Source organism: Mixophyes fleayi, chromosome 5, assembly GCF_038048845.1.
Source record: "Mixophyes fleayi isolate aMixFle1 chromosome 5, aMixFle1.hap1, whole genome shotgun sequence".
NCBI lineage: Eukaryota > Metazoa > Chordata > Amphibia > Anura > Limnodynastidae > Mixophyes > Mixophyes fleayi.
Window position 1 is genome coordinate 5,108,982 of NC_134406.1, and position 16,423 is coordinate 5,125,404.

The 16,423-nt window shown below is 41.0% G+C and overlaps 1 protein-coding gene across 1 annotated transcript; it reads left to right on the forward strand.

Annotated features, from left to right (window-relative positions):
- On the forward strand, window positions 1-12,002 carry GPAA1 (glycosylphosphatidylinositol anchor attachment 1). Its single transcript, XM_075211636.1, has 13 exons — window positions 1-89; window positions 1,839-1,954; window positions 3,531-3,710; window positions 4,616-4,727; window positions 5,474-5,621; window positions 6,214-6,315; window positions 6,875-7,071; window positions 7,262-7,458; window positions 7,897-8,050; window positions 9,183-9,254; window positions 9,353-9,549; window positions 10,476-10,646; window positions 11,251-12,002. Exons 2-13 carry the CDS (start codon window positions 1,881-1,883, stop codon window positions 11,492-11,494), a joined length of 1,848 nt encoding a protein of 615 aa, XP_075067737.1. The 5' UTR covers window positions 1-89; window positions 1,839-1,880; the 3' UTR covers window positions 11,495-12,002.
- Window positions 12,003-16,423: the final 4,421 nt, after the last annotated feature.

The window sequence follows — 16,423 nt, forward strand, 5'->3', positions numbered from 1 at the left end:
CACCTCCCGCCTGCAGGTGCCGCTGTCGCTTCTCTCCTGGTTCCTGATCTCTATGATGCGGAAATCTGCAGTGACAGCAGCAGCCCGAGGTGAGAACAACTGTGTATTATATACTGTATATTATATTATACTGTATATTATATCATCCTGTGTATTATACTGTGTATTATATACTGTATATTATATTATACTGTATATTATATCATCCTGTATATTATATCATCCTGTGTATTATACTGTGTATTATATACTGTATATTATATTATACTGTATATTATATCATCCTGTGTATTATACTGTGTATTATATATTGTATCATCCTGTGTATTATATCACCCTGTGTATTATACTGACCTGTGTATTATATCATCCTGTGTATTATATACTGTATATTATATCGTCCTGTGTATTATATACTGTGTATTATACTATACTGTGTATTATACTGTGTATTATACTGTGTATTATATACTGTGTATTATACTGTGTATTATATACTGTATATTATATTATACTGTATATTATATCATCCTGTGTATTATACTGTGTATTATATACTGTATATTATATTATACTGTATATTATATCATCCTGTATATTATATCATCCTGTGTATTATACTGTGTATTATACTGTCCTGTGTATTATACTGTGTATTATACTGTCCTGTGTATTATATCATCCTGTGTATTATACTGTGTATTATATACTGTATATTATATTATACTGTATATTATATCATCCTGTGTATTATACTGTGTATTATATACTGTATATTATATTATACTGTATATTATATCATCCTGTGTATTATACTGTGTATTATATACTGTATATTATATTATACTGTGTATTATATCATCCTGTGTATTATACTGTGTATTATATACTGTATATTATATCGTCCTGTGTATTATATACTGTGTATTATACTATACTGTGTATTATACTGTCCTGTGTATTATATACTGTGTATTATATCATCCTGTGTATTATATACTGTGTATTATACTATACTGTGTATTATACTATACTGTGTATTATACTGTCCTGTGTATTATATACTGCATATTATATCATCCTGTGTATTATACTGTGTATTATATACTGTATATTATATCATCCTGTGTATTATACTGTCCTGTGTATTATATACTGTATATTATACTGTCCTGTGTATTATATACTGTGTATTATACTGTCCTGTGTATTATATACTGTATATTATATCGTCCTGTGTATTATATACTGTGTATTATACTGTCCTGTATATTATATCATCCTGTGTATTATACTGTATATTATATTATACTGTGTATTATATACTGTCCTGTGTATTATATACTGTGTATTATATACTGTCCTGTGTATTATATCATCATGTCCATTATATCTTATATCTGTCCCATTAAATCACCCTGTGTATTATATCATCATGTCCATTATATCTTATATCTGTCCATTAAATCACCCTGTGTATTATATCATCCTGTGTATTATATCATCATGTCCGTTATATCTTATATCTGTCCATTAAATCACCCTGTGTATTATAAGGTATAATAGACAGGACAGTATAATACACAGGGTGATTTAATGGACAGGGTGCTATAATAGTCAGCACAGTATAATACACAGGACACATATAAGGTAGAATAGACAGGACAGTATATCTGTCCTGTGTATCATATCATCCTGTGCATTATAATGTCCTGTGTATTCTATCGTCCTGTGTACTATACCTTATATCTGTCCCGTGTATTCTATTTTCCTGTGTATTATATTGTCAGAAGCTGTTTTACTTTATGCATCTTTATTGATTAACCTTCTCCTTCTAGTGTCCCTGTTACTGTGAAGATTGGACCAAGGACAGTCACAGAATGGGGCTCCTATTTGACCCGAATCGCCGGCAGGCCCTGTCCCGTGTTGTGACGAGGTTGAACGCCCCCCTCTGGTGAGTGACCTCCTCTTTGGTTGATGTATTTTTACATAATGATATGAAATATAAGTTGCCAGGGAACCTGACTTAAAGGGTTTCTGCCTCTGACAAATTGTCCCTTCCACTCCCACTGCCTGTTGGGGTCCTATAAGACTCAGTTCTTGACCATCGGTTTTTCTCATTGGAAACCTCTCCTCTTAGAGAACTAATTTGCAATTTCTACGCTGACAACACCCAACTCTATCTCTCCTTCCCTGACCTATCTCCTTCTGTACTGTCTATTTTGACTGCTTCTCTTCTATCTCAACATGGATGTCCCAACGCTAACTAGAGCACTACATGTCCAAAACAGACCTTATCATTAACAGAGGCACCTCCTCCCCACACATCTCCCTCACCCTTAATAACATCACATTCTCCTCAGTCTCCCAATCCCGCTGCCTTGGTGTTACACTCAATTCTGTCCTCTGCTGCATACTGCACATCCAGGCTCTCTCCCAGTCCTGTCACCTCCACCTTAAGCTGGGTACACACTACACTGTTTTCAGCAGATTATTGGGCCAATCAGACGATATACGACTGATTGGCCAGATATCTGGGAGTGTGTATGCTTACCCGATGATCCAAAGTCGTCCCAAAGTGCCGATTATCGCTTCATCTGGTTGGTCGTACTGTTTTGATTTTTGTCGTTTAGCAGCTTTTGAAAATGGAAAGAAACAGATGATCCTTCATGATTTCCATTTCCTCCTCGGCTTCCTTTGGGGAATGTAGGGATGCTGCTGCTGGGTACAATGTTACTGACTGCTTCCAAAGGCAGCACAAGAGTTCAGTGAGAACATAGAGACGCTGAGCTGCTGCTGGCAGTTCAGTATAAGTCTGCGCTACCTGCATCCTAAGTGAAGGAGAACGGAGACAGTGAGCAAGCACAGGGTCAGCGCTACAGATAGTGAGAAATGCCAGCCCATTCATTCATTCATTCATTCATTCATTCTGCTGCAGCATAAGTCATTGATGTACGCTTCACTAGCTTATCTAAATAAACGAAGGATGGTCTTTAAGGGCAGAGCTGACACTGCAGGCCATTTGCATGCTTCAGTTCCTCGCCATAACATCTTCCAGGCTGACGGTGACAGGCTGTAAATCAGTGTGCAAGTCTCCTCCAGGTGAAGAGCACAGATCTGAAGGTAAATCGTGTGCAGTGTGTACACATGAATCGGCTGCTCATCGGGACTTTTTTTTTTTTTTCCTGACGTTAAAAAATTGGTAATCGTTAGCATTTCTTGTAGTGTGTACCCAGCTTTAGAAATACTGCCAGAATACGCCCTTATCCTACCCAAGATGCTATCAAAACTCTTATCCATTCTCTCATCATCTCCCGTTGTGTCTAGTGCAACCTTCTCCTATCTGGTATTCCCCTCACTCATCTATCCCTGATCCATCTTAATGCAGCAAATGTATCTTTCTTTGTCAATGCTCCACATTGTGGCACCTTACATATCAACAACTATAATGATGATAATAATAATAATGTTTTATAGCCGAACGTGTCGCATAATGAGTTTGACATCTTCTTTCTCCTGTATATTCTCAGTATTATCAGCTATATTGTTGGGGTCAGCTGGTTCTTGGGCCTGGCTTTCCAGCCGTTCACGCTACAGTCTTATATATCGGAGAATTCAATGGGATCCACCATGGTGGACGAAAAATTTATGTCTGGGGACAGAGCCCTCTCCTATGCCCGAGAGTTTGCCGCACACAAGAAGTCAGCTGGGTATGTGACAAGAATTTTGTATGTGTGTGGGTTATGAGACCTGGTATTTTAATCCTCATATGGCCTGCACATGGGAAGCTGTGATTTGGTAGATGGTCTTATGAATGCAAAAAACATGTTCATAAATAGTAGCTACAAAATCTTATGTGTGTAGGTTGAAACCAAGGACACTTGCTTGACAAACAATTACTTGATATTTGTTTTTTCAGCAGCCAACTCTGTCAGCACAACGCGTTTCTCTACTATATAACGCAGCTAAGATCATCCTGTACATGATACTGTCTCAATGCTCAGCGTGATTGGAATTGATCGGGTTCTCTTTGATGTTATAGATATTATTATTAGGATATTATCATGGTAGGTTATGGTTATTAGCAGATTAACAGTGTGGATTTCTAAATAAGCAACCATTATAATGTTCTTATTTCTAACTGTTGTACATAATTCTATACTGTTATATTATATTAAGAATGGTATCGTTATGATGAAACCAGTCTCTTCTGAGGAATATATTGAATCTTGTTCTAATAAAGTAAATATTTTATCGTAATCTATGGATAGCACAACTTTAATGATAGACTTTCATCCAGAAGATTATTTGAGGAGTTGTCTTAATTTCCAGAGTGATTGTCTCACTATTTGTATCCTGAGGAATTGTGAGAATGTAATGTTACTTTTTTTGGAGTTCAAAGCCCTCTGCTGCCATGTCCAGGAAGGGAAAGGTCTTTCCTATGGGCCGTGGTCTGGTGAATAGACATCTTTCTTAGGTTAATGACATAATGGAGGCCCAGAACTTTCTGTTTAATTTTATTACACGTCGTCATCCTAGTAATGATCCTCTGTTCATCTTCTATTGCTGAGACGTATCTATTGCCCGGTGATCATTGTTATATTGATAAATACAGGGGGTCTCCTGTGGCCTGGCTGGAGAGGACAATGCGAGGAATCGGGTTGGAGGTGTACACACAGAGCTTCGTCCGCACACTGCCCTTTCCTGATGAGGCCACGGAACGATATGTATGTATATCTGGATTTATCTTCTATCCTTATTATTATCTTTTATTCATAGGTCAACACAAGAGGTCTGCAGCGCCGTACATGACATTTACAATACTAAACAATAAACCGACAGCAATTATCCGGAACACATTTTATAGTTTATGGAAAACAAAACCGATCACACACAGATAACTTGGTAAAGCAGATCAAGCGACAGTGAGTGTGAGTGACGGTAATGTCCAACGTCAGGTAGACCTGGGCGAGGGAGAACGGGGCGAGGGAAGCAGCCTAGAGGTACAGAGGGTGATGGGATAGTAGAAGGAGAAGACGAGGGCCCCTGGTCCCGAGAGCTTACATTCTAAAGGAAAGAGGAAGACACAAATAGTTTGATATGGATTTGGGGAGTGGGGGTGAAAGCCGAGAGAAGGGAGTTAGGAGGAGGCTGATAGGCTTGAATAAAGAAATAAGTATTAAGGGTATGCTTGAAGCCTTGGAGAGTAGAGGCTAACCTGATGGGGTGTGGGGAGCAGCCTGGATGAAGTATACACCCTAAAGCATAAAACGTGATAATATTTGACATTTAGTAAATAACCCTATCTGACCCTTTAACAATGACCTTTTTTTATTATATTATAAAGACATTGAAGGACAATACAGCAAAGTATTTGAGGGGTCTCTCTTGCAGCCTCGGACCCCACACCCTGTACAGGAAGGTTACGTTTCTCACTGGTAATAATCCATTTCCCACTTTGTCCCGGTTACAGATGGTAAAAGGCACCAACGTGTACGGCATACTGCGGGCCCCGCGGGCAGCCAGTACGGAGTCCCTGGTCCTCAGTGTCCCCTGCAGCGAGGGCCAGAATAACAACCAGGCCGTGGGGCTCCTGCTGTCTTTGGCGTCTTACTTCCGAGGTGAGACCACACCCAGGTGTAACCCTTTCAGTGCCAGTCCCTGTAGAAGGAGGGGGGGGGGGTGTATATCTCTATAACGGATACACTGCGGTCAGACTGACCAGGTCCGATGTCTCTGAACTAGTAGAAATTGTAACACTTATGAAGAGGCCGATTCTTGTGTCCACGGTGTATTTATCACACCGCACTTTGTGAGCTGTGGTGTCATCTATTGCAGTGTCCTGCGCTCTCCTGAGTGTGAGTGCATGCTTAGGATTTTATTAGAAGTCAGTAAAAGACAATTTAAGCCGTGGATTCTTTATCAGTCCTGAATTGCACAGCTTTTAATTCCTGTGAAAGTATCCTAGAAGTTTTATGTAATATTATATAATATCTAAATATAAAGATATGTATATTTTCAAATAATTTATATTTTTCCCTATAGTGTATTGTAAACTTGACCAACAGGAATAATCCTGCACATATAGCTAGGTTAAATAGCATATGATCTATTAAATGAATATTTATGTAACACGTTACATGGAACTGATTGTAATTATTCCCTTTCCAGGACACATAATGAATGTGATTATCTCTCATGGTTACTCCACAGGTCAGATCTATTGGGCCAAGGATATTATCTTCCTGGTGAACGAGCACGACCTGATCGGGATGGAGGCCTGGCTGGAAGGTTACCATGATGTCAATGTGACAGGTACTGACTGGGGCAGTTTGTTGGCTGCTCGTAGAGGTCTCTGGCATTGAAAGGGTTTAGCGGGACAGCTGCAGGACTCTGGTAGTGAAATGGTATAGTGGGCTGGCTGCAGGACTCTGGCAGTGAAAGGGTTTAGCGGGACAGCTGCAGGACTCTGGTAGTGAAATGGTATAGTGGGCTGGCTGCAGGACTCTGGCAGTGAAAGGGTTTAGCGGGACAGCTGCAGGACTCTGGTAGTGAAATGGTATAGTGGGCTGGCTGCAAGACTCTGGTAGTGAAAGGGTTTAGCGGGACAGCTGCAGGACTCTGGCAGTGAAAGGGTTTAGCGGGACAGCTGCAGGACTCTGGTAGTGAAATGGTATAGTGGGCTGGCTGCAGGACTCTGGTAGTGAAAGGATTTAGCTGATTGGCTTCATGTCTCTGGCAGTGAAAGGGTTTAGCTGATAGGCTGCAGGTATTTTTTCTCATCTCTGCTGCCATCTACAGTCTGCTCACAATATTGCAGTCATCTAACACTCAATACATCCAGCCTGATATGTGCTTTCACTGCTCCCTCCAGAGATAAAGTCATCTGTGATGATGGGCCGAGCTGGTGCCATCCAAGCTGCAATATCGCTTGAGATTAGTAGTGATGTCATCACCAGTTTTGATGTTGTGGTCGAAGGGCTCAATGGGCAACTGCCCAACCTGGACATGGTGAACCTGTTCCTCGCCTTCTGCAAGAAGAACCAGCTGCTCTGCACCATCCAGGGCAAGGTGAGGCCGCTGTCTCCCTGTGCCTCCCACTCCTTTATTGTCTGCGTACACCCTTGTTCCGCTCTTGTGTCTCTTTATGTTGTCCGTCTGTTACATTGTACCCAGCATGTCCCCCCCCCCCATCCCCCCCAGTGTGTCCATGTCTGTTACATCGCCCCCTATTGTGTTGATTTGTGTCTTTGTTCTGCAGTTACAGCGCATGGACTATGACACCTTCCCGGTCTATGTACACAACCTGCAGACTATGCTGCTCATGGTTCTCAAGCAGGGCTCTGGGCGGCCTCAGGGCGACCACGGACTTTTCCTTCGTTACCACATCGAAGCCATCACCCTGCGCGGCATCAACAGCTTTCGCCAGAGCAAATATGACATGATCACCATAGGAGAGTAAGTCCCCATTCATTATTATGTCACATGAGGGATAAAGAGCACAGGAGCTCAGTTACCTTGTGTCTTATTACTAATGATCTGTTTATAAGTACACATCACTGCATGTGCCCAGTCTCCTACTTGTAAGCTAAAAATTCCAGCTGACCTGTATCAAGTTATTTTACAAAGATAGTATATAGTAGACTTGTCGTTTTATTTTGCTGTGCTCAAGCAGTGTTGATAATTATATCTTCATGCTGGATATATGTCATATAGCAGCAGGTAAATGAATTATGATGTTTGCAAATCACTTGAGAAATATAAATCGGAAAAGTGACGTTTCTGTTATAACGTTACTGCTGCAGCTTGAGTGCAGTTCTATAAGTGTCCTGGAGGGGGAGCAGGATGCACAGGCTCTGGCTGTATGATCACGTTCCTGCCTATTCCTTTATTCAGGACCATCGAAGGGATGTTCCGTAAACTGAACAATCTGTCGGAGCGCCTCCATCAGTCGTACTTCTTCTACCTGCTGCCTTCGCTGTCCCGGTTTGTGTCCATTGGGATCTACATGCCGGCCATCGGTTTCATCATCCTCATCCTGATCCTCCGAATATCCTTCCTGCAAATGTCAAATGAATCGTTGCAGTTTGGGTTCTCTGCTTGTACCCTCCATTCTGCACAGACTGTTTATAGTGTGTGTGTGCTGTGTATACATGTGGTGATGTAAACATGGGTAACGGTTTGATGTGGTGATGTTTACAGGCAGTAGAAGGAAAGTGGCAGAGTATTGTATTTACTGGGTTAGGCTGGCACCGCCACCTATTATCTACACAGACTGTGAGTTGTGACGAGCTACAGACACATTGTAACGTGATAGATATATAACAGTGTGCACTATATGTGTACGTAGTACAGTAATCCTGATGGGGAGCGCACTATACAGCTCCCCTGCGTGGGGCACAGGGAGGCAACGAGAGTTTGCATCATGGATACTACACTGCGGTTTGTCCCCAGAAAGCTGGTCCATTTCATCACTTTTCTGTCATTTCTTTAAGCTTTAGGGTTTTTTTGTTTTTCATTAAAAAACTTAAACATTCCACAACTTCTTGTTCCAAACAGAAACCAAACTACAATCTCGAAAGATAAAAGGACGACAACCTTCTAGCTCCCCGTCACATCGCACACACCCGGCCACTCCAGTAGGGATATGGTCCATCCTTAGAGGATTTATCTGAACATCCCACAGCTGTAAAGGTCTCCATTCAGGAAGGAATATTAGAGTCCGTGCTCTTCATCATTGTACTGCATCCCGAAGTGTTATGTAATACTTTCCTGGAGCCCTGGAAGTGCATGGACACAACAGCACATAGTCCATGTCAGCACTGTCATTTAAACAATATTTTGGCTATGTTATGTACTAGTATTTCTAAATCTTCATCATGGCGCTACACTGTCTCCCGTGTCTTATGTCTTTAGATCCGGAGCAGCGATTATTGGGAATAGAGCCTCTGACTTCTTGTGTGTATTTTGGTTTAATCCAGCTTTTGCGCTTTTATTTTTCATTTTACATACAACATATCCAACCCTCTTAGGTTTTATTGCTTGCTGACTACAGGAAATAGTTTCCCATTCATTTTCGGCCACATACTGTAAAATTGTATCACACAAATCTCTCCCAGGTTCCCGACATAGCCGCCTTCCCGTTCGTTTACTAACCGACCAATCCTTAACTTTGTTCCCACGCTCTGGATCTGTGGATCAAACTGAGCCGGTCGGAAGCGCTGACAGAGGATGGGGTGGGGGACGTGGAACAGGTACAGACTCCCCATCTTCCGTTACCTGCATTGAGATAAGAGGGTATTACAAGAATTGTCTTCAGTATGATTTAACCCTCGTGTTTTTCTGTGTTTAGGATACCAGACCCGGGATCTTGTCCCTGGCCACACCGATCGTGATCTGCCACGCCACGGGACTCTGTCTGTACTACATCCCGGTGATGAGCCAGGAGATGGCCACGGATCACTTCCCGGTATCCGAGTCCGAGGCTGTCGTGCTCATTGCTATTGCCATATATGTGGCGGGGTTGGCGCTGCCACATAATACACACAGGTACGAGCCGCGGCTCAGCCGGTTACCACCACAGTGTCGCATCAATACTTATTAAAATGCATCATTTGTCTTAGAACTAGTGACATCACTGAGGCGTAAAGATGATGTTCCCCGTACACGGGTAGGCTGAATACTCAGCTCTGTGCAGGCGGCGGGTACATTGTAAGACACACTGACTGGTACTGGCAGAGAATAGCACCCCAAAATCAACATGAGTAAAATATACACAAAGGTAAAAAGACATTACCAAGTTCTGTGACCATATAATGCACAGAGCTATAGGCTGACTCATGATACAAGTCACAGAAATCCGAGACGACTTCTAATATCCACATTAATAGTAACTGTGCATTGTTCTTCATAATACACTTAAGTTTATCTAATGAACACTGAAGTAACATCAGGGGGTAAATGTATCAAGCTGAGAGTTTTCCGGCGGGTTTGAAATGCCAATCAGATTCGAGCTATCATTTATTTAGTACATTCTACAAAATGACAGCTAGAATCTGATTGGTTGCTATAGGCAACATCTCCACTTTTCAAACCCGCCGGAAAACTCTCAGCTTGATACATTTACCCCCAGATCTCACTGTTTGTAGGATACTATTTAGGAATGTACATAAAGATCACTGTATTATGTATGGGATAATGCACCCTGTACTGTAGGTTATAAGGATATTAGAAGCCAACAAGTTGTTCCATAACCAGCTAGAGGTGATGCAACTCTGAGGTGACTTCTAATATCCATAATAGTTTACTATAGGGACATGTTTATATCTTATAAATCTGTACTATACAGGTACTTGTAATTCATCTACAGCTATAGGTCCGACGGCTGACTAAGCATTCTCTAAAGCGTCTATTAGGCAGAGTAGAGAGCACGTATTGCACATGTCTCTAAAGACACCTCTGTCCTTGCACCACAGGGCCCTGACGGGCACCGGCTCCGACAAGGGCTGGATGACCTTGAAGCTGATCTCACTCTTGTACTTGGCCGTCCAGCTGGGCTGTATCGCTGTCATTAACTTCTCCCTGGGATTCATCCTGGCTGTTACCATTGTGCCGGTGGCTGCTATTGTCCAGCCCATCGGACCCAAGTGAGTGAATCCTATACAACCGTTACATTATTAGTCTTCGGCTACAAGTAAACGAATGATAAATACCTGGGATCAGCCTGTATTAGTCTCCAGATAACTTTTGTATCTTACCAGTTATCATTGACTTGTTTTTGTTTCCATTGTTTCATTGTGTAAAACTATTATTTGAATAGCCATGTCTGGGTGTGTAGCTAAGACAACATTCAGTGGTAACAGTATTTGCTTCTTGTGACACAAGAAAAAGAAACATGCCAACTCCAGCATCGTTATGGACCGCCAACGTAAGAGTTTTGTGAGCACGATGTACTTGTACTGGATCGGACAGACAATGGGCTGTGTTCTCACAAATTGTTTATAGCCAAACTTAGTTTTTCACTGTGACAGTTCCACAAAACATATTGGGGATCTTTAGTTAAGAACAGTTGGTACAAGGGAAGTCGTTGTGCCAATCGGTACCTAGAAATGGTCGTAGTTTACAATGCCCAGGATAACAAACCCAAATATTTTTACCAAAACATTTGAAACACATCTTTGTCAACCTATTTTATTTGTGAAGACGTCTAGTTATGTGAAGTCATGAACTGATTGGTTTCTCTGTTTTCAGGCTACTGCACGCTGCTCTCCTCGTCCTGGTCACACCGGCCACCACTCTTCTGGGAAGCATCTTTCTGTATCGCGAGCTCATCGAGTACCCCGTCACTTTTCTGGAATGCTGGCAGATTTTCCTCCAAGCCATTGCCGGGGGCATGCTGGACCACTACCTCTACGGATCCTTACTCTTTCCCTTCATCGCATTCTTTGTCTACCCATGCTGGCTGCAGTTTTGGAACGTGCTCTTCTGGAAGTAGGACTGTCCGTTTGTTTCCTCCTAAAAACTTCTTTGTGATTTGTCCGAGTTCGAACGTTCCTGAGTGGAACTTCTAGGACATATAAGAAGGGCATTCTGAGGAAGAATGAACCGTCTCTATTGGTCGAGGGAGAGGTGGTCTGCTGGTGAAGGACAAACTGGATGGGTCCAGAATGAGGCTGTAAACTGGGAAATATTTATTTTGGTTCTAGAGGGACCCGCAGTTCAATGATTTGTTGCACGAGATGTTTCACTCAATGAGTTTTCATGGACTTTTTTTCTATTTTGATTGTTTTCAAGGAACAATGTTTGATGGCTTCTAGCATGAGCCGAAGTCGAGAGAACGCTAGGCGTCGGGAAAGTTAGTCTGAGTATAACACCGCGTCGGTACTGAGTGGGGATTAAGGAATGGTCGGGCTCTACCACAAGAGCCAAACACTGACAACTCTTTAGTTTAATTTGCCTTTAACAATGTAAAAAAATAAATAAAATAAAGGGCATTTTTTTTTTCAAGAAACCCTTCATTGTTCTATTGTTTTTGATTTGGCTAGCAGATAAAAATATAATAACATTGCATGACTATAATTGTTTTGTATTTAATAATTCTATGTACACCACAGTAAAAGTATCAGAAGTAATATTATTTTAAAAGAAAGTAAAGCCGCTGTGCGCGTCACTGACTATAAGAAACAGGAGTGCTTATACTAAATATGTCCATCATTCTCTCTAACTTATGTACAAGCTGACATATTAGGAGGGAGAAGCTTCTCCAATGGAGAAGACAGAGAGTGACTTACTGCTCTACAAACTTGCTTTGCAGAAATGCACTGGGTGGATTACACAGGTCAGATGTTTTGGTTTTTTCCATTGGTTATGTTGTAATAACACTTTAAAGGGGAATTCCACCATTAATTAAACGCCAGTCATATTTGTTCCTTTTGGTTGTCTAGATAAAACAACGGTGTGGATACAATTGTATTCGATGCACTGACTTGCACTTATCTGTTCTTGTAGCAAGGGCAACAAAATAAATCTGCTTGGAAGATAAAGTGCTCTGGAAGTGGAGTTCCCTTTTAATATGAGTGTTATAGAGGAGGTAACAGCTTGTCCGTCAGTATAGTTAGGAAACACATCCTAGAGCTCAGTGTTCTGTGGAACCATCGTAATGTATTAAGAAACTTTCACCCCCAGGAGGTTCGTGTTCTACATTAAATACAAGTCATATAAGCAAATGCGCTAGACCATTATAATGACATTTATAACATTCTGCCACGAGAGTTAAAAACAGAGTGGGGTTTACCTATGTGCTGCTATTTATCTTCATATTTGCTAATATAAGATATAAACGTATGTGCTCCTTTAGGGTCTAGTTTGAAATTGGAACATTCAATTGTATGAAAACCAATATACAGAAACCAGCTGCATATATAGAAAATTACATCTAATAATTCAAAAGGTGTTTAGGATTATTAGGAGATAAACAAGATAAATTGTAGTGAATTAAGAGTCTTGTGGAGTCAAAGTCCCTCTGGGGTGATTTCTGCTAATATTGCACAGAAATTGCCCAGTGTAGCAGTGACATTGTCCATAAGGATCCAAAGCGGAATAAAGATAAATTATCCCAAGGTGGAAAGCTACAATTTGGATATGGTTAAAAAGTTCCTTCCTATAATTCTGCTTTGTACAGTCATGGCCAAAAGTTTTAAGAATGACACAAGTATTGGTTATCACACAGTATGCTGCTTCAGTGTTTTTAGACCTTTTTGTCAGATGTTGCTATGTTATACTGAAGTAACATTACAAGCATTTCATAAGTGTCAAAGGCTTTTATTGACAATTACATTAAGTTTATGCAAAGAGTCAATATTTGCAGTGTTGACCCTTCTTTTTGAAGACCTCTGCAATTCGCCCTGGCAGCTGTCAATCAACTTCTGGGCCACATACTGACTGATGGCCGCTCCTTCTTGCTTAATCAATGCTTGGAGTTTGTCAGAGTTTATGGGGTTTTGTTTGTCCACCCGCCTCTTGAGGAATGACCACAAGTTCTCACTATCATTTTATATGAAGGTAAAGTGACATTGTAGAAAAGACAAAGCAATTCATGCAGCTCTGTCCTGCAGTATAAAGATTATTAGTGAAAAGCAGACACAAGGGGGTTTTATTTAAGTTACCAGTTCTGTGACGCAGACTGTAAGGGACTGATAGGCTGCGCTGGCTGCTGTGCGTGATGTCAGCGATACCACGTGTGTTCCACTGATCCGCCACTGTGTGTTCATTGTTCTTCATCCCAACAATTCCCAAAACTGTTATAAAATATGAACGTGATTGTGTAAAATGTTCCAGCTCTGTAACAATGGACCCCGATATAGCAGAGCTTTGTAAAAATAACCTGCTGGGTCCCACATCACGTGTCGGTCAGGAAGAGGATGCAGGAATTCTATATATCCTGTGTGTGTTATAAACAGACAAGACAGGCGCGTGTTCCCTCTGTCATCCACACTGAGACACGTTCAGCGTTAATGCCACAATATCCATAATTCCTACGTGATTCTCAACTCTCAGTCCCTGGTTTCAAACACCCACTGACATAAATATACATCACAGCCTACGAGATTGCACAATGATTCTTTCTAATCTCTATTTAATTATGTCTCTTACTCTGCAAGTCTAATATTTTATATATTGCTTCATATATCCTCCAGTATCTGTACACCGGCTCACACTGCTCACAGCTCCTTACGGTAAAAGTATAGACCAGAACCTATTAACCTAGACCACCGCTAATAATGATATTTAATATTATTAACCTGTATTTATAAAGTGTTGACATGTTACAGAAAACTGTATATTACATTACAAATTACATAAAATTACATGAAACAGATGATAGACATGACACTTCCCGAGCCATCTTACAGTCTAATAGATGAATATATGACAGCACATCTCAATCACAGCAAGTTATATTTTGTACATATCAACCAAAAAGCAGATTGCGCATAAGATGTTCCGTTGAAAATACTTATATATGGAAATAAGCAAACAAATTGGCTCAATGGGTAAATATATATATGTTTACTCCAGCAGTTGATGAATACATAATTAGTTATAAAATTATATAATATAATAACAACAAATAGATTCGCAAATCACTCATGTATCTATAGCTAATATGAATCTATATTGAGGATGTAGAAGATATCTCAACAAAAAGCCAGAGGCTAATGTATAACGGATTGTCCAAATGACCATAAGAGTAATAGCTCTATATACAGATATGAATGAAGCAACTTGGTTTCGCCAGATACTGGCTATGAAATAAGATGACAAGTTCCCACAAGTAAAGCGGTATGTTCAAATATGAAGCTCCGTAGTAGTAGCTGAAATACATTAGTAGTGGAGCAATCCGCTGTTGGTGGTGTTCATTATGTTCATTATGCCAATATATGAGTCAGGCTTGTGTATAAATGAAACATCCAGAACTTACGATGTGTCTTCTGTGGTGCGCACCACCTAAATCCGTCCGGATTGAAACACAGTTGATTGTGGATATATTCCTCTTAAGGACACGATGTACGTAAGAGCCTCTGAAGACAATGTATCAAATTGTATCAAATGTCTTCCCAGTAGATGAGGCTCAACAGAGCTAATACTCAATAGTGGGTATTCCGTAGGTAGGAAAATTGTCATTTAGGTGGTGCGCACCACAGAAGACACATCGTGGAGTCTCTACTCATCTGAACCGCTTGTGTGGCGGAACGGGAATTTGGATCTATATTTCCCTCCACGGGTAAGATCTGGATGTTTCATTTATACACAAGCCTGACTCATATATTGGCATAATGAACACCGCCAACAGCGGATTGCTCCACTACTAATGTATTTCAGCTACTACTACGGAGCTTCATATTTGAACATACCGCTTTACTTGTGGGAACTTGTCATCTTATTTCATAGCCAGTATCTGGCAAAACCAAGTTGCTTCATTCATATCTGTATATAGAGCTATTACTCTTATGGTCATTTGGACAATCTGTTATACATTAGCCTCTGGCTTTTTGTTGAGATATCTTCTACATCCTCAATATAGATTCATATTAGCTATAGATACATGAGTGATTTGGGAATCTATTTATTGTTATTATATTATATAATTTTATAACTAATTATGTATTCATCCACTGCTGGAGTAAACATATATATATTTACCCATTGAGCCAATTTGTTTGCTTATTTCCATATATAAGTATTTTCAACGGAACATCTTATGCGCAATCTGCTTTTTGGTTGATGTGTTTGCTTATTAGAGGATTGCACTCCCTCTATTGATTTGCTGCAATTGATGTTCATTTTGAATTTGTGTTTTTATATCTATTGTGCTATCTATTAGCGCCGGAGATTTTTATATATTTTTATACATTTTGTGCATATACAAACTCACATTCAGGATTAGTTATAGATACAGTATAACATGTAAGTTCCACATTCACACACAGTCTCTACAAATGTAGTGTATAGAGCAGCGGTTCCCAAAGTGTGTGCCGCGGCCAGGAATAGAAAACAAAAAAATCTTACCAATCCGGCGGCGCCTGGGACCCAGCATCCTCGCTTCTCACTGAATGTCGGCCAACATTCAGTGACAAGCGGCAGGAGAGAGGAGACTGCTGGGTCCCAGGCGCCGCCGGATTGGTAAGTGTTTTTGTTTTGTTTTTTCTCTTCCTGGCCCCAAGGATGCAGAGGCGCAGAGTGAGTGGATGCAGGGGCGGCAGAGTCTGCGGAGATGAAGGAGGGCACAGATTGTGTGGATGCAGGGGCGGCAGAGTGTGTGGATGCAGGGGGCACAGAGTGTGTGGAGATGAAGGAGGGCACAGATCGTGTGGATGCAGGGGCGGCAGAGTGTGTGGATGCAGGGGGCACAGAGTGTGTGGAG

Excerpts from the sequence above, each read along its gene's own strand:
- GPAA1 (XM_075211636.1), top strand. The coding sequence starts at position 1,881 with ATGGGGCTCCTATTTGACCCGAATCGCCGGCAGGCCCTGTCCCGTGTT. Across the intron at positions 1,955-3,530 it reads AGGTTGAACGCCCCCCTCTG|TATTATCAGCTATATTGTTG; the intron begins GTGAGTGACCTC and ends GTATATTCTCAG. Across the intron at positions 9,550-10,475 it reads CTGCCACATAATACACACAG|GGCCCTGACGGGCACCGGCT; the intron begins GTACGAGCCGCG and ends CTTGCACCACAG.